Source organism: Scomber scombrus, chromosome 20 (genome assembly GCF_963691925.1).
Source record: "Scomber scombrus chromosome 20, fScoSco1.1, whole genome shotgun sequence".
Lineage (NCBI taxonomy): Eukaryota > Metazoa > Chordata > Actinopteri > Scombriformes > Scombridae > Scomber > Scomber scombrus.
In genome coordinates this window covers 19,073,952-19,092,150 of record NC_084989.1, presented here as the reverse complement: position 1 = coordinate 19,092,150, position 18,199 = coordinate 19,073,952, and the positions used below count along the sequence as shown (strand labels likewise).

Genomic DNA, 18,199 nt, shown 5'->3' with positions numbered 1-18,199 from the left:
CTTAAATTGAAAAAAAATTAAAAAAGCAGGAAATTAAATGAGGGAAAGGAAAGATGTTTTTTTTCTTTTCAAGCATAACACTGTGTGTGTTATTATAGCATAGCCAAATTTAACCAGTATAGAGGTAGCCTTTTTGTAGGAATGTAACATATCTTCATGTAATGTGTAATAAATAAATCAAACATGTTTCAAATTTGCAATTATGTCTATAATGTGATTTCATAATTAAACAAAACTACCAATATTACACTGTGGGTCAGTAACAAATAAGGGTTGGCAACATGAACAATTAAAAACTATCTTTAAAAAAAATCTTTTAAAAGCAGCAACAGGTTTGTTAAAATGTACATTTTGTATTTTTATTTGAAATAACATTTGCACAATTTCTTTAACCAAAAGTAAGACTGAAGTCTCCTGAAAATTTCAAATGGTGTAACCACAAAATAATGATAAATATTAAATATGTTATCCACTTACAGTGTATTTGAGTGGACATATACAAATAATTACTTCTTTTTTTTTAATGAAGTTGTTCCTGATTGACATGATTCCCCAGATTAAATGTAATATTTAGAACAATTGTATTCCATTACATTTATTTATTCTTTGTTGGACAGAATATACAATAGAATAAACAAAGAATATACAAACAATCAGACATGGTCTCAGAAAATATTTACCTTTAAGAAGCTGCAATCAGAAAAGTGTATCATAACGATAAATTCATTATCATCTTATTTCAACCCAGTAGATGGCGGTAATGCAGCAATTTGGGCGCAAACCTAATCTAAAACCAACGAAGTAGAGGATTCTTTACCTAGGACGGTGAAGGCAGCTAGTACTAGCCAATCAGAAGACGAGTAGGGCTGGTCATTACTTCCTCGCCATCCTATGAAAACAAGTTGTCTACCCGGGCACAGTTTAATGTTGCACACACACTGTTTTGTTTACAAGACGAGCACAGCTACTTCAGCTAGCCACATCCTCAAAAACTACAACATCTTTTAAACTACACAGCTGATATTAAATCATCATGAAACCTGCGGTGGACGAGATGTTTCCTGAAGGAGCTGGTCCCTACGTGGATCTGGACGAGGTCAGTTTACAGATTATATTAAAAAATAGTAGCCATATTCAATTATTAACATGCTGGTTTATGCTAACAAGCTAGCTCACCTAACGTTTTTTTCAAATGTTTATTTACAAGCCAATTTATACTGGAGTTGCAGATTAATCGATTAATCAATTAATTGCCAACAATTTTGATTATCAATTTAATCGTTATGAGTTACATAAATGTCCCAGTTTTCTGATTGCAGCTTGTTGGTTTGGGTCTTTTGAAATGACATTTCCACAATTTTTTAAAACACAAATTAAGACTGAAAGCCCCTGAAGATGTCAAATGTTGTCAACACAAAGGAATGATGAATATTAAATATTGTATCCACCTACAGTGTGTTTAAGTACTCCCGTATTATCCATGTAACTTGGTCTTATATGTAGTTTTCATTTAACAGTGGTGAAACTAAAGTACATTTACTCAAGATACTTGTACCTTACTTATTTCCAGTATTTCCATTTCATGCTGCCTTATACTAATTCATATCCAGGGTTGGGAAGGTTACTTTGGAAATATAATAGGTTACAGATTACTAGTTACTTAAAATGTAATAGGTAATGTAACTATTTCAATTACTTTATCAAAGTAATGTAACTTTTTACATTTCATTACTTTTCTAATTTCTTAACAAATGTTTTCAACTGTTAGGGAAAGTGTAGCCATTAAGCACCAAAACCTAAGTTCAGGTTATTTTCATGGATACTGACATGATTTATAAGGGAGATAATTTCTTATAAAGCAAGATTCATCTCTCATTTGAAAATATTCATTAATTAATGTAGATTTTGGAATATAAAATAAAGATATTGTATGAAAAAAGTCAAATGTCTGGGATGGGCTTAATTGGTAATGTGACACCATTTAAGCCCATGTGTGCTCCAAATAAGCCCACGTCATGATTCATTTACTAAATAAACTGTAAATATTACAAGAAATAGAGGCAATATATGTATTCAGTAACATGTTCAGTAGCAAAATCTTAAAGGTCTGAATTCAGATGTAACCCTCTTTGTAATCATCAACATTTTCACAAGTAACTGTAATATAATGACACATTTTTTTCTCAGTAACTAACAGATTAAAGTTACATTTATTTTGTAATTAATTTACAGGAAACTACTTACTCCCCAACACTGATTACATGTGATATACCGTGTTTGTGTATGCGTGTATTCTTTGCTCATGCCATTAAACTGGTTGTAATGTTGTGTGTTGACAGGCAGGGGGCAGCAGCGGCCTGTTAATGGACCTGGCAGCAAATGAAAAAGCGGTGCACTCTGATTTCTTTAACGGTGAGTCGGTCTTTGCACCTATTCAGGAATGTGTGCGGTGAGGAAGAAAGCTTGCAGAGTTAAGAGGAAACAGTAATCTTCTTTAGTCTGGCACTTACAAACACTACATTGTCCGTTTAATTATCCCGTCTGATAGAAAAGTGTTACGAGAAGAAGTAAAAGCCCTCTTGTGTCTAGTTGCGTTATAATTTGTCTCCATCTTTCCATTTGCTTGGAAGTAGACACAGGGGATTTTAGGCATGAATAGCTGTGTTTACCTGCTTACATTATGTGATCTGAACATTCCTGTAATGTGATATATATCCAACATCATTTAAATGAGAAAACCAGTTCCCCCTTAACAATTAAAGAATGAACAGAAACTTGATGAACACAGATCGATATCCCTGTAAGAGGGTTGTATAGACTATAATTAAACGTGAAATGAAAGCCTGTCTTCTCACTGTGTTGTCAGTCTAAATGCTCCAACTATTTAAAAAATTAAGGTTTCTTGTGGAACATATGAACTTAAATTTATGTAAAATATATTGTTTTATTAATCTGAATTAAGTGAAGGAGAGGAGCTTTACTGTGTGTGTGCAGTTTCTTACGTCAACAACATCGCCTTCTCACATTAACCCTCAAAAACCCTCTGTTGTCCCCCTATAAACAACAATTTATGTACACGTGAACACAAATGCAGAGGACACGCCGAAAAAGAGAGAAAAAAAAGCACCAAGCTAATCTGTTTTCCGTCTTGGAGTGCTGGCTGCAGGAAAAACAATTTTGGCTCAGCAGCACATGACCTAGAAAAAAAGAAAAAAAAGCTGGTAAAGTGAGTTTATGGCTGCTGTCAGACGGAAACGCAGCGGGACACCACGCCAGTCAGCTGCTTTAAACACACACACACACTCTCATTTAGATCACTTAGGGTTGTTAACACTGCAAGACTGACAGGCTGTAACTTCACAAGCAGAGTTAGTCACGTCTCACGTACGACATATCCCAGCTCATGGCACTAAGTGGGATTTGAGATCCACAAGTGCTCTTCATACTGATATGATGTGCACCGTGGGGCACAGCTAGTACACGTAGTCAAAAAGACTTACACAGTGTGTCCGAAATACTCTTGTACATCATCGCAGAGCTCTCTAATGGGATTCTGCAGGCTTAGAAACTTATCTTTTTTATATCAGCACATAGAAAAAAATCACAAAACATGCTCCACTAATCAGGATAAGATTACTCAGCGGCAAAAAGAAAGAAATATATATAATTAAAAATAAATAACAGCTGAGATAAAGCTTTCTCTGTTCTTATCTCCTTTCTTTTTTCTTTTCGTTTCCCCTCTCTCTCTCTCTTTCCTACCCGCAGACTTCGAGGATCTGTTTGATGACGATGACCTGCAGTGATGACAACACCTTAAACACCTGTGAACGTTTCTGTGAACATGTACATATAAAAATTGGGCGCCGTATTCTGACTTTAAGTTCTCTCTTTATTGTACAGCCCCCCTCCTTCCCCCACCCCTACATGTCACTCAACACTGTGTTAAAATAAAGCCTTTTTGTTTAAAAAACGAAAAAACCCATCATGGTGAACCAGGTGTCTGTGAATTCTGAGAATCATTTACATTCCAGCTTTGGAGAAAATTATGAGTATGGTTTTGGCGTTGTCGTGTTTGAATCTGCTCCAGACTCTGGATTGTAGGTTTGTGGACTGTGCGAAACACCTGTTAGCAAACGTAATTACATATGAGATACAGTGTTAACATGACCACTAAATGTTCAGTTGGGGCACGATGAGACAGGAAAAAAGGGGACTGCAAAGATGTAGAAATGCTTTTAAAAAAAAAAAAACAGCAATTGAAGCGTTTAGGTTTGGATGGTAAACAGTTTGCTGTCAGGTCGGCAGTAATTGATCCGAAGTCTGCAGAGATGAAGTCAGCTCTCATAAACAAGTGAAGTCTTTGAAAAGCTGTGATTTGATGCTACTATTAGTTTATAACACGTCTTGTGCACCTCAGATGTTTATATCAACTGTCATGTGAACGATTTTTCTATCAAAACAAATCACATTTTAATATATTCATTTTACATTTTCTGTTATATAATGCTGGCCCACATAAACCATCTGCATGTGTAGGCTTAAAAGCTACAAAGTTAACATACATGTAGACATACATACCGCCTACACATAGAAGAATTGTGCAAGGAACATTTACCACAGTGACAGAATTGACATTTCATGGCCTCAACATTTAACGATGTTGGGGGAGGTAAAGCCTGGCTTGCAGTCTGTGTTCATCTCAAAAGTGTCAGATGCAGTTGGGGTCCAGTTTTTCCTCACCAAACTGGGAAAATCATGTCTTTATTTTGCGATGTGCGATATAAGCAAGTCATGCAATGTCACACTGAAACAGGAAATAGCCTTAGTTTGCAGCAGAACCCACAGAGCTTTAAGGCTTTGTAGTATGAGCACCTGGAACCTACATGAGGAGAGCATTTTCTTCTGAAGTTAGAAAAGTTTTGGTTGTTTCACGTAATAGATTAGTGTGTGGGTTTTTCACATGACAGTAGCGGGGCACACACAAAAAGTATAGTAACTATACTTTAAAATGTGCCTCACTTTTATAAAGGACATAAAGGTTACTCAGTGTTTTTGTGTGCTTAGATGAACACTTGCATAAGAGCCGTTGCACAGATTACAGTTATTATCCAGAATTCAATACATCTAAAAATAAAAGAATAAATGTGTCTAAACTGCAATGAAATTATGTCTAAAAAGTAATTTTGGCCCTTAAAAAAACATGATTTATTTTGGGTTAAATCATTTATATTGCATAAAAACTGATGTTTTTCAAAGTCAAAATCTCACTTTTTGCTTAATCTAATATAGTGGGGCCTGGACATGAACCTCATAAGACTACTGAGTCTCGTAAAGGAGTTACAGAGAATCAGTCAGATGTACTGATATTGCAACATTTATCACAACTGTACAGCTTTTTCAGAGACCTGCTGAAACTGCTGTCGATGTGTGCATGTGTGTGTGTGTTAGAAGGCTGGCATGCCTGAACACAGTTAAACTGAGGAGGAAACTGTAGATTATCAAATTCCTCATGTGTAGACCAGCTGTCCCTTTGTGTGTGTGTGTGTGTGTGTGTGTGGGTTTTCACATTAAGACAGAAGCTGTGGTTTGGCCCTCGTTGTGGTCTCTGAGAAATGCTTATGTGGCACCTCAGCTCCCCCTCATTATTTCCTTATGTTTTTACTTCATCTTTCCCGCTTTGTCGTGGTTTTTACCTGCTCAGGAGTTATTGTTACATCCACAAAAACAGATACAAAAACTCATTTAAAACATGTACCTTGAAGCATAAATTACCATTATTAAATTTCTTAAATTAAAAAAACTGCTCTCACTCCATTTCTCCATGTTTCCATCTATTTACTTCAAACCCTCCCACCTTCCCTCTCTTCCTGCCTTTAATTACGGTGCCTCCAATTGGTCCGATCTTTTAGAAACTTTCAGCCAATCAGGTGTCTTCTTGATGTGGCCCTTGACCCCCTCAGGTGGTCTCTGCTTGCGTTTTTCTGCGTGAGTGTTAATGAATGCTTGTTGGGTGTGTGTTTTCGTGTCAGAGATGACGGGTTCCGTTTAAAACCCTTGCCCGATCCCTTCATCAAGGCAGTCTGTCAGAAGGGCCGCAGGGACAGGTTGGACCAGGATTCTCTTTTATACAACACACATACACACACACACACACACACACAAACACACACAGACACTTAGTGTTTGAGCCCAGGTGGACCTGGCCAGTCGGCTTCAGCAAATTCACCCTTTGGATCCGCAGACAAACACGCCGATAAACTAACCACAGGTAAGTGACCAGTGAGATCTGCACTCCTGCATGTTCAGCTTGGTACATTTAGGTACTTACCAAGGGATTCAAGTTCAGGTTGAAGTCAAGTTTGACCACCAAAAAACACCTGTTTCTGGTTTTATGATGACAAACCAGTGGCTGCAACACAGCCGGGAGCCTTGTGGCAACTTGTTTGTTTAAAGCTTCAGAATCAGACTTCACTTCCAAGCTGCAGGGGTCACTTCCAGCTCTCCAGGTCTCAGGTTGTGATCAGGGTGGAAATTTAACACCTTTTAAAAAAAAATGTTCAGGCCTGCTGAGCACTCTTGCAGGTAACCAACTATTTTGGAGCTCCTCTTAAAAGAGCATCCGGTTATAAAATGCAACTGTATGGTAAAACTTAAAAAATAGGTGTTGATTTAGCCACAGTGGCAGATAAAAATGTTAGAAAGATGTTTTGTGTTGTCATTTTAAGCTGTTTTTGACACCAGTTTTTTGGGTATTGACAGTAGAAGAGGAGGTGAAGTCATGGCTGGACGACGGAGAACCAGTTTCTCTGGTGTGATCATCACCACTCTGCTGGCTGTGATGTTGCTGCCCGGTGAGTACAATGTGGGAATCGGTATGGATCATTCATCACATAACCAAGGCCATGTCTAAGTATATCATTACTGCGATCCAGGTGGTTACTATGTTGGAATAAAAAACATTTTTATCAAAGTACAACTAATGATGTAAGTTGTTGTGAAACAAAATCAAAGAAGAAAATACATTTTGGTTAGGTTTTGATCATAGTGAATAGAGAATGAATCATACAAAAGTTGAGAAATATACCAAATCACCTCATTCTACTTTGGCCAGCTATGAATCACACAAGTCCTGCTTATTATAGGGATGCATTGAAGAAAAATGTCAGCTGGAGACAAAGCAGTGATTTTCCTCTTTTTAATGGTCATAATTTAGAGCTCTTATGCCAAGACAACATAGCTACAATTTGATAAAATGGCAAAATGATACAAGGTATTTTTGTAGTCACTGAATAATGAAAAAGCTTACGTAAAAGTAATTAAACATCATTCAAACCTTGTGGACAGTAATCATGATTTTGATGAAGCTATTCATGTATGTTTTCTGTCTCCTTTTCTCCTTTTTCGAAGCTGAATTATATACATTTGGGAAACCATTAAATCTTATAATATCTACACATAATTAGATTTCTATTACATATGCACAAACAGGGTTTCTTCCTCATCTTCCACAAAATTAGTCACTTAACTTACAAGCAACTTTAAAAAAAAATCTTTAGTTTCATTGTTTATTTGCTCCTCTGTTTGCTCAAATCCTCGTTGTGAACCTGCTTTTTCAAAACTAATTTGACTTGAGTTATAGCTTCGCAGTCATTTTCAAGGTTTGTTTGTTAAAGCTAAAGGTTAGCCACAATGTTAGTTCATGGACATGGACTCATGTCATTGCCACACTTGCTAAAGGTGGTTGTAACTCAGATGTGCTTCATATATATCATTATGTGGCTTTCTGACACAGCCTGTGATGGTCATATATCATCTAATGCAGCAATGTGAAGACAGGTTGCTCCTCCACCACCTGGTTCCCGTTTGCTTCAGACTTGATTGGCATATTTACAAAGGAGCAGGGCTCATCCTTTCCTTTAAAAATGGTTTTCTAAAGGACACTTAGTGGGTAAAAAAAATAGGAGGAGGATGAGGAGTTTCTTTCATCATTCCTGGTTCTGTAAAAAATTAGTACCTGTCAGCATCACCTCCTCCTTTGCCCTCTTAAAGCTCTGCTGTTTCCAGATGTGCCCGCCAGATTTTTCTTTCCTTTTACAGGCTCGTAAAAACAGCGGATACACTGAGACAGCATCATTTAGCCCACCCTCCTCCTCCACATCTCTCCATCACCGCGGGTCACCTTCACTTCTCCCGCTTTCTTTTAATTCTGTCTTCCTCTGCAAATACATACCTTTGCTTGTTATCCTTCCTCTGTGACCTTAAACGCTCCAATGCACCCAGCAACTCTCTGATTACTCCATCAAAGCTTATCAAAACTCTTTTTTTTTTTAAATCAGGAGATTGATGTTTTTCCCCCACTTCCGACACGCGCCACGTAACCCTGAATTATCCCCCCTGGATCTCTCTTTTTAAACCTGTCGTCTGTTCCCCCTCATATTCTTCCTCCTTCTCCTCCTCATCCTCTTCCTCTCCCTCTTTAAAGCATTAACACCTTTTCCCTGTGGAGATGAAAGAAACCGGGAGCAGAGCTGAATTCACTGTTCCCTCAAGCGCATGGGGTCAAACAGTACACATACATTTGTGCACACACACACACACACACACACACACACACACACACACACACACACACACACACACACACACACACACACACACACACACACACACACACACACACGCACACACACACACACACACACACACACACACACACACACACATACAAGTGCAAACACAGCTCTTTGAAAACACAGCATGAGGTTTGATGTTACAGGCTCCTATAAAAATCTACAAAGAGCCGCAGTCACCAGCCCTTCAGGCAGAGCCAATTACCCCTGCCCTATTTAATGAATGATATCTGCCTGAAAGTGTTTGAGGTTTAATGTCATATATTATCACTTGTGTATTACTGACACGTTTAAAAAGTCAGAATTGTCAGTAAGCAATTTCCAGGATTTTACCCCAACTTCAGCAACTTAGTTTTCACATCTGTTTTTGTTTTTCTGTGTCTGTTTTTGTAGCATTTTTGTCTGCTGGACCAATTGTACAAAAGGCCAAAGGTAAATATGTGATTTTTAACACATTGGTATTGTTGTTCAAAAAAGAGTGTCAACAGCCATGAAAGTACTTTTTGATTCAAGAGTAACACCTGCATTCATCACTGCACTTCACCTTGCTTCAATGTTGCATTAACACTTAACCTTATGATAGGTGTCTAATGTGATATAATAATGTCTGACCCTCAAAACCTAATAAGTTTAAGTCCTTGAATTTAATGTTATAAACTTTAAATGGCCCCCAAAGTCCTTGAATATGATGTTGAAGTAAGTTTGGAAGCCTTAGGATCAGCAGTGACTTCCCTTTCTTTCCCACCATTAGAGGGAGAAAATGTCCAGGAGAGGGCGGTGGCTGCAGAGTTACACAGGAGGCTGATCCGCAACCGCAGGAACATCAGCTGGTACAAACAGCACTCTGACTTCTGGGGCTGGTACAAATTCTTCACTGACAATGGCAACCAGGAAGCAGTGAGTATACACTATTATCTTTGGATTTTTTTCATTAATACTAAGTTTACTACTTATTTTATCTAATGAAAGTCTGAAAGTGACACTCCTCACATCTGTCTTTGTAGTATAAAAAAACTCACCATATTGGCTTGGATCCTTTCAGAGAGGTTACAGTTGACTCCAGTTATGAGTTTTTAAATCATGCCTTTCTATTTTTATATGACAAATCAGCAGAGAATCATCACCCAATTTTACAGTTCCCCTAATCTCTACAGAGCATTTTATCTACTTTAAGCAGCCAATGTCACCTGCCAAGTGCCCAAAGAATCAATTAGTACAGGTGTAAAGATTCTAGAACTTCCCAAATCACTATCTTTATTATTAGCATGTCCCAAAGGAATCACCGCAATATTGTATTTGACAAATAAGCAGTGTATTTTAGCTATTCTGTAGTATTATTGCAGCGGGAATTTCATTAAATGTTACTATAGATGTTTCAATGTTTATCCTGCTGCTAAAACGTATCATCGGAGTCAACTAACAGCTCTGAATTCAAGCTGACAACAGCTGCTGGGCATCATTAAGAAGGAGATATTTAACAACCTCCTTTCAAGGCAAAAATGGATATTTGTCTTTGTTCTGTTATTTGTTTCCCAAATGTGCCCATTCTTCATTTGAATGCCTCACCAATAAAACCCCACAATTCAGGTGCAGGAGATGGATCGCATCTACCTGGCCTACCTCCAGAACAAGAACCGTGCTGAGGGACGTCGCTCCTACAAAGCCTACTTGAGCCACCTGGGGGATATCTACAAGTCCTGCGCAGATTCTGATGACCCCAACTGCGTGTCATCATACACCAGCAGGCCCAAACCTAAACCTGAGCCACCCAAACCTGCACCAGTGAAAACCTGTGACCCAACCAAAGATCCTTACTGCCTGTATGCTGCTTTGCTCCAGGGCAAAAGCCCATACCAGCCCCTGGTAATCCCAGTTGCCACCCCCCCACCTGCACCAGTTAAGGGCCCAGCCCCTATGTACGTACGTTCTGCTGCTCCAGCAAAGGATCCAAAGTCAGGGTATCACTACTACGCTCCATCTTCAGCACCTTTCCTTTCCAAGGTATGCCATTAGACAGCATTGGTTTATAATGTGCTACTATATTTTACTGAGGATTGTAGAGTGTCAGCTGCTTCTAGGTGGCTAGATGTGTCTCAAACAAGTATCTTTAAACTGCAAGGCAAAGTTGTGTATCTAGCCTTAATGACACCATGGTACCATCTCGGAATCTTTTTCAGGAGCAGAAGGCTGAGCTGCTGCGTATCTGCTCTTCTGAGGACACTGAGTGTCTGCAATACCATCTGAGAGCTGCCTACGGGCATGCACCATCCGCCGGGTCCCTCCCTTCCTACGCCCACCTCGGATGTGACCCAAAGAAAGACCCCAACTGCAAACCCAAACTGGTGCAGAAAGCGCCCTCTGGTGTCTACCTGCAGTACCCCAACTGTGATCCACGTGATCCCTTCTGTGCCTATGCTGCCTCCCTTGTGGTAGGATTGATTTATTATATAGATTCAGTCTAATAAATGTGCATCCTTGTTTTTTGTATGTTATTTGAATCTATGGCATGACTGTATATTTTAATCTGTCCCTCCAGGCGCCCCGTGCCCCTAACCCCCCTGCCCCTGCTGGCCCTGGATCCTGCAACCCTCTGTTTGAGGATAACTGCAACCCTCTCACAGCCACCAGATTTTCCACTCCCCCAGAGGCATACACAATTGAGGAAAAAGAGGAGGCTGCTGCCATTCGTGCTGCCCCTTCAGATGCTCAACAGTACAATGACCCCTATGCCATGTTTAGAGATGCTTATACTAATGCTAACAGAGTTACTGATCCTTATGCTATGTACCGCCAGGCTAGCGCTCCAACTCCTCCTCCGGCTAATGATCCATATGCCATGCTGCGCCGATACATTGCCCAAGCTCAAGAAAATGACCCACATACTCCACGCATGGAGGCTGCTCCAGAATCTAACCCCAATGATCCTTTCTCTGCAATGCATGAGGCTGTGGCTGCCATGCATCGTCGTGGTCCTTCCAACCCCAGGCAGCAGTACCCGTTTTCCCAACCCAACTATGAGGAGCCTGCTCAAGAGGAGCGCCACCCTCTGGGTCCCCCAGGTAAAACCAAGGAAGGCTATGACTGCTTCATCGGCTACGATCGTGAATGCTACCCGGTGAAACCCACCGAGCCTCGCTCTGGAGCTCACCGCCGTGTTCCCTACCAGGCAGAGGCCTATGAGCCCCATGTGAATGCTGATGGCACCCGCAATGGAGTCATGGAGCCTTCCAACCCACACTGCGACCCCGAGTATGACCGCGACTGCCGCCTGCGTCGTACCGAGACTCAGGCTGAGCATCATGCTGAGGAGGATCACAACCAGGGGGCAGCAGATAGTCAGCAGCATCCAGAGCAGCAGGAACAGGAGCAGTATGAGGCGGAGCCCTTCCAGAGTGGCCAGGAGGAGCCTCACATGCCCTACCAGCCACTCTCACAGGGTATGCCCAGCATCCAGGACATACTGAGGCGCTATGGAGACCAGTTCCCTGAGCATGGTGATCAAAGAGCTTATGGAGATGACTACCGCAAGAAATAAATACGCTAACACACATGCATGCAGATGGACATGAATACACAGTCCTGTGCGTTCTTGTAGCTTAGCCCTTGATCATCTCACGCAGTGCACAGAAAGTCTAAACTGGACCAGATATGGGACCGGATAAGTCTATGGACCCAATGAACGAATCATAGAGGATGTCTTTAAATTCTCCACCTACATTCATACCTAACTTCCAGTTGTAGGAGCACGCTTAAAAAGAAGAGTGTGTTCTAGCAATATTTTCATCTCTTTAGCTGCTTTAGACCTGTTGCTTTGGCCTATTGCTTTCCAGTTTCCACCTCAAACCACTCGAAAGTGTAATGAATTCTCAATCCTCAACTTTGCTTCTGTATCTATGCATCTCCCCTTTTTTTACTTTGTTTGTTGCTTTTTGTCTGTGATGGATTATGTAAAGATATTTTTTTTCATTTTGGATGTTCTAATAAAAAGCTCTAGAAAGCTGTTTTTGCATTTAATTTATTTAATCCCCTAATTTAGGCACAACAATCACAATTATCCATTATAGCAACGTGAGACAATGGTTACTTCCAATAATAAAAATATGATTGGTTTGTTAAAAGGTATATCTTTCTGACAGATTTTGGTTGAAGCACCACTTTTAGGACAGTAATTAAAGATCCAGCTGGTTGGTATTATACTTATTGAGCGATTCATAAGCGACAGGTTAGATTTCCTACTATTGCAACCATCAACCTGTTTCTTCATAGATCTGCCCTATCTGGTAAATTAACATGTCCTTACAGGTTCTTACAGGACATTTAGCAGATAAGGAGGATTAGAAGATCAATACTACTATCTGTGCAGTAAATGTAAGACTGCAGTCAGCAACTTATCTTAGCATGGTAACAGTTAGCCTGCTGTTCTCCAAAGGTAAAAAATAAATAAATCTGCATACCACCACCTCCATATAGATAACTTTAATGTGTTATATCCCATTTGATTAAAATGTGTACACACAAAAAAACAGAACAAAACAATTTGCTGTTTCGCAGGGGGTTAGGGTTAGGGTTGAGGTCGCTCCCTTTTTCTTGGCAGCTAGTAGTTGGCACGCAACCAGAGCAGAAACTCCATGCAGCAGTAACTTCTTCTCAATTCAATATTAAGGTCTAATCTCAAAGTTCTTACATTGTGATGTCAGGAACAAGACGTTTAAGCTTGGCCCGTCAGCCAAATCTTAAACATTTGAACATCCACGGACAGGCCTGCAATGTGAGTGTTTTTAAAAGGGGTTTCTCTTTGCTCTCCTCTGACTTGATCCTCAGCTCTGCTGGCTCTCTCAGCCAGCTTCAAATACACAGCATGAGGAGGTACACAGAGAACAGAGGCTCGACCTTATTGATCCAAGAGCTCTCAGACACATTAACAGCAGCAGCTATTCAGACATCCACAGGGAAGCTATTCTAGTGTTTAGATGGTTACTGAAAACTTTGGACTTTGGTTTTCTTTAAAAAGAATTCAGTTATAATGATAACAGATGGTACTGGTAATTAAGGGTGTTTTCAAACCTGTAGTTTGCTCTCTTCTTAATCGGTGGATGAGTTGGTAAACTTGCTGTTTTTTCCTCTTGGTGCAGTGTCTTTTAACACAGACAAAATTCAAGAGAATCAAAATGTATCAATGTATTCAAGGTTCATCCAGTTACAGGAGCCATTTAGCTTGAAAAATGCTTAGTACGCCTTGCATGTCAGATCGAGGTCTGATGACACTCCCACTAAATACACTCTACTAAACTAGCCGGGCTTGATGTGGTTGTTTTGGACTGCTGTGTTCAGATGTGCCTAATCTGAATCGTACCAAGAACGAAAAACAAACTCAGTTAAATTAAAGTTAATTTAAAGTTAATTTAACCAGATGCAACTTTGAAAACACCTTAAGAACATTAGTGTGATGATGTGGTACACAGGTAAGGATGGGAAGCTTTTTTCATTTAAAGTTTGGAATTTAATTTGGGTATGGAAGGATGCCTACATATGTCTCTAGATTAGGTTTAATTTGAGAGGTTACTGAGGACATTATTGATATATGATATTTCCCATCTCACTGAATATTGCAATGTGTAAAAATGTGTTTATTGAAAGATCGACAGCTGGTTGTTTCAAATGTCCTCATACTTCTTGTATCATTACATATTGGTGTTAAAGAGGAGATAAAATAGAGGGAAAAAGCAGTGAATATCTATATAAAAATGTAATTTCTGCCAAAGCTAAGCTGAGCTTTAAACTGTTTATTGGTTTTTGAATATACCAGTACTGGAGAAAAACATAAGACAGGGGAAGATAAGGTAGGGTGTGGTACTTTCCTCTAAATAATAGAAAGCTGTTTAAGGACACAATTAATAATCAAATTGGACTCTGCAAAGCCGGATAAAAAAAATGGTAACTTATTCAATGCCTGTCAGACCTGGAATTTTACCAAAGATAAGTTTATGTAATTTAATTAAAATGTCAACTGTTACAAAAAAAGGCCTATTTGTGTCTTGATAAACAAACTTTTTTTTTTCTTGTCTTACTTGTTAGTGTAAAAACTATTTGGAGGTTATTACGATGTTGGAGATAGAATTTGCTCAGTCCCACAAATGCCAGCCCAACCTTTAACGCAGTTGAGATAACGAAATTCAAAAAAGTCAGATCTGACACATGAAAAAATATATTTTAAGCAACTGATAATAAGAGGGACGGTTTTTTAATTTTATTCTGGGATCCAACTTTTCTTTAGTGTCTTGAAAATACAGTATAACCAACGTTTGTAACAAGAAAGAAACGTTTTCACACCTAGACAGGTAATAAAAATGGGTAAAATGGTAAAAACAAAAGCTCTGAGTTTATGGGAACAATACGTTCTTTTTGGAGGTAGTTTCCTTTAGGAGATGGGAAAAACATTTAGCTTTTCAATTGTCTAATAAAAGCCTTCAGGAACTCTTCACTCTTTGAAAGTGACACCTTTATAAAGAATAGCATGAAGTAACAGTAATAGATTTGTAATGGTCACTCCTGCATACTTTTAATTTCCAAAATAAAACTTCAAACCCCTTTTATGAGGCTTTAGCTTTTAGTAATATTAACTAAATTTCCCAGTAAGTGTATTTTTGTCTGTGTTTGTTAGGATTTATTTGATCGTCTGTGTGTATATTAGTTTTTCTGTGTTTGTCTTATCTCATCACGTCACTCACAGCAGCCTGCAGTCTTCTGTCCTCACTCTGGATGTAAGTGGTAAACATACTTCTAAAAAAAATCAAGTACGAGGAGTTGGTCTTTCAACTTTTTACTGAAAACAACTGAAAACCTGAGGAAAAAAGTACTGGATAAAATTCAGTGACACAGTAGAGAACAATAATATGAGTCCATAAACAATAGTTAGACAAAAGGCATTATAAAAACTACCAACTTTATCAGTACATTAACGAAAAACCTGGCTTCATAAAAGCATAATAAAAGACAATTCACCAAACAGTTGCTAAATCAACAGTAACTGTAACTACTGTAGCTTTGTTAGTTTGTTAAAAGTAACAGAAACAGATGTAATAAAGAATACCTACAAATAATGCTTCAAAAATAACATTTAAGTAGTAAATAAAAGATGCTGGTCACTATTTGCAATAACAAAATATTCAACATGAACCAAATGTTGGTGGTAAAAAAAAAGAAAGAACATTTGAATAATGCATGTTTGAACTGCTGTCAAGACAGAGGCCATTAAAGTAATGCAGATGAAGGTTCAACAAGATGACTATGGTGAGAATATGTTTTTTCATGTAATTATTCATTTGAGGAATGTTAAAGTCTCCTGATCGCTACACCCAGAACTGATGTTTTCATCCGCTGCTATTTTTCATCTCATTGGTGGAGCAGAAACAGAAGTGGACGCTCAAGTCACATGTTTTACTCAAATGAATCATGCTCAAGTCATGATTCATTTAGCAAATCATATGGACCACACTTATTTTCTCTTCCATTTGTAATTTAAGTAATGCTATATCATTCAGAAAAGATGAGACTTGTTAGGAAACAACTTGTCATAACTTATATTAAGAATTAATGTTAAGGCAAAGCAGTTCCAGGGAGGTTTGAAGAGCAGGTTTGGTTGGAGTAAATTTAGTTAACAGGTTTATGGTCAGTGGTTTGCCAGTTTGTGTGGTGGATGGCAAAATGCCCATGAAATGTGGAGTCATTGTTGATTTCAGTTTATATTCTGCTCTTTCATCATATACCTGCAAGGGCAGAAACTAAATGTAGCTCTTGTTTTCAAAGTTGTTATTATGTCTCTGGTCATTTGAACTGTGTTGCTCCATTTGAACTGTGCTTTTTTTCTTGTAGGAAACCCCCTCATGCCAAGGAGTAACTGTCGATTTGGCCTGACAGAATTTCCACTGCAAGTGAACTCATGACGGCACATTATTGATTTATCCCCCTTTTTGTTCACAGGGCTGGTTATTGTCTCTGTTCTTCTCTTTCTTTTATCTGATTTTATTTTTGTTCTAAAGGATATTGCGTCTTTATGAAATTACATTTCTGATATCTGACAAAGCACGAGTGCCTGCGGTTTATCTTGAAAATGTAAGAAAGTGACTGCTTTGAGACAACTGACTGGCAGATGGTTGAGGACGCATTCAATAGCAACATCAGTAAATACACAGACTCTGTTATAGACTGTATAAATGAGTGCATCAACAATGTTGTTCCAAAAGTCACCGTCTGCAGCTGGCCCAACCCCAAACCCTGGATCAGCCAAGAGATCCACATTAAACTCAAAGTGTGGACACCGCCCTCTACTCAGAGGACCATGACGCATACAAAGCAGCCAGTTATGACCCCCGAAGTCCATCAGGGATTTCAAAGGAGTCTACAGGGAGTCCAACTACAACAGCTCTGATCCCAGCTACATGTGGAGTGAATGCTGCATCACTGAAATGAGAAATAACAGGACATTGTTCAGCCCACCACATCACTCTCGGAGGAGCTCGACATCGTTTAGGCTCAGTTTGATTTGGACAACACAGCACAGGGAGACTGCCATGTTGAGCCTAGAAATAGTCAATGTGAGAAAGTCCTTCAAAAGAAGGACCCGCAAATCTCTGGGACCAATCCATATCTCAGGCCAGGCTTCTCAAGGAGGGCGCTGATCAACTGGCAGAAGTGTTCACCAACATCTTCAACCTCTCTCTTACCCTTTTTCGACCAAGGTGGAGTCAAGGCCTAATCTTGAAGCTGTTCTTTGCGTTTCCAAAACCAAAGAACCGGTTCTCAACCAGAAAGAACTGATAATTAGACTCTAGAGATTTCTACCCATAAATGAAAAAAGCAAACCAAAAAATACATTTCTGACATAATGTTCCAACTCAAAAACTGGAGAGATAAATGAGAAAGTCATCTGTGATTTGGCTCAAGTGACCCTGAACTTGTTGTATTACGGCATTTTGTGTCCACTATTCAACACTGAGGGGCAGCATAGAGTCAGTGAGAAGCAAACTGTGAATAATGAGGCTGTAATTAGACCAGACTACAGTAACAACTTTAGAAAACGTCATATGAAGATAAATTCAATGACACTAATGGTGGTCACGATGTTTAAAATGTGTGTTTGCACAAATGGATTAGGCTTGCATTTCCTTTAAAGGAGGGGTCAGAGAAAGAGGGTTCAAACACAGTACTGTAAAGAGAGAATAAACGAACACAGCGCCGTAAAAAGAAAAAGCTTTGGGGTGGGGTGGGGGGTCGGGGGGGGTCTCTGTTTTTACCCCTGTGATCAGACTCCTGCAGGGCACAAGACAGTAAAAAAGGAGTAAATCAAAGAGAAGACAGCGTGAGACGATCTCCATCCAAGTGGATGAAGAAGTGAGTGATGGCAAGTGTCTCATCTGTGTATGCGTGTGTGTGTGTGTGTCTTAGTGTGCGTGTGTGTGTGTGTGTGTGTGTGTGTGTGTGTGTGTGTGTGTGTGTGTGTGACAGAAAGAAATCCTCACTCCTAAATATATCCGAGTAAGTTTGCCTCCAGCTGCTGACAAAGTCATACC

At 39.3% G+C, this 18,199-nt stretch overlaps 2 protein-coding genes across 2 annotated transcripts; both read left to right on the top strand.

Moving 5' to 3' along the window:
* The first annotated feature begins 946 nt into the window (after positions 1 to 946).
* Positions 947 to 3,976, top strand: cops9 (COP9 signalosome subunit 9). Its single transcript, XM_062441696.1, has 3 exons — positions 947 to 1,096; positions 2,340 to 2,412; positions 3,766 to 3,976. Exons 1-3 carry the CDS (start codon positions 1,034 to 1,036, stop codon positions 3,801 to 3,803), a joined length of 174 nt encoding a protein of 57 aa, XP_062297680.1. The 5' UTR covers positions 947 to 1,033; the 3' UTR covers positions 3,804 to 3,976.
* A 2,802-nt stretch (positions 3,977 to 6,778) lies between these two features.
* On the top strand, positions 6,779 to 12,165 carry and1 (actinodin1). The gene is made up of 7 exons (XM_062441404.1): positions 6,779 to 6,851; positions 9,024 to 9,062; positions 9,382 to 9,527; positions 10,218 to 10,631; positions 10,808 to 11,056; positions 11,167 to 11,394; positions 11,620 to 12,165. Exons 1-7 carry the CDS (start codon positions 6,779 to 6,781, stop codon positions 12,163 to 12,165), a joined length of 1,695 nt encoding a protein of 564 aa, XP_062297388.1.
* The last annotated feature ends 6,034 nt before the right edge of the window (positions 12,166 to 18,199 follow it).

Excerpts from the sequence above, each read along its gene's own strand:
- cops9 (XM_062441696.1), top strand. The coding sequence starts at position 1,034 with ATGAAACCTGCGGTGGACGAGATGTTTCCTGAAGGAGCTGGTCCCTAC. Across the intron at positions 1,097-2,339 it reads CCTACGTGGATCTGGACGAG|GCAGGGGGCAGCAGCGGCCT; the intron begins GTCAGTTTACAG and ends GTGTGTTGACAG. Across the intron at positions 2,413-3,765 it reads GCACTCTGATTTCTTTAACG|ACTTCGAGGATCTGTTTGAT; the intron begins GTGAGTCGGTCT and ends TCCTACCCGCAG.
- and1 (XM_062441404.1), top strand. The coding sequence starts at position 6,779 with ATGGCTGGACGACGGAGAACCAGTTTCTCTGGTGTGATCATCACCACT. Across the intron at positions 6,852-9,023 it reads GGCTGTGATGTTGCTGCCCG|CATTTTTGTCTGCTGGACCA; the intron begins GTGAGTACAATG and ends CTGTTTTTGTAG. Across the intron at positions 11,395-11,619 it reads CTTATACTAATGCTAACAGA|CAGTACCCGTTTTCCCAACC; the intron begins GTTACTGATCCT and ends AACCCCAGGCAG.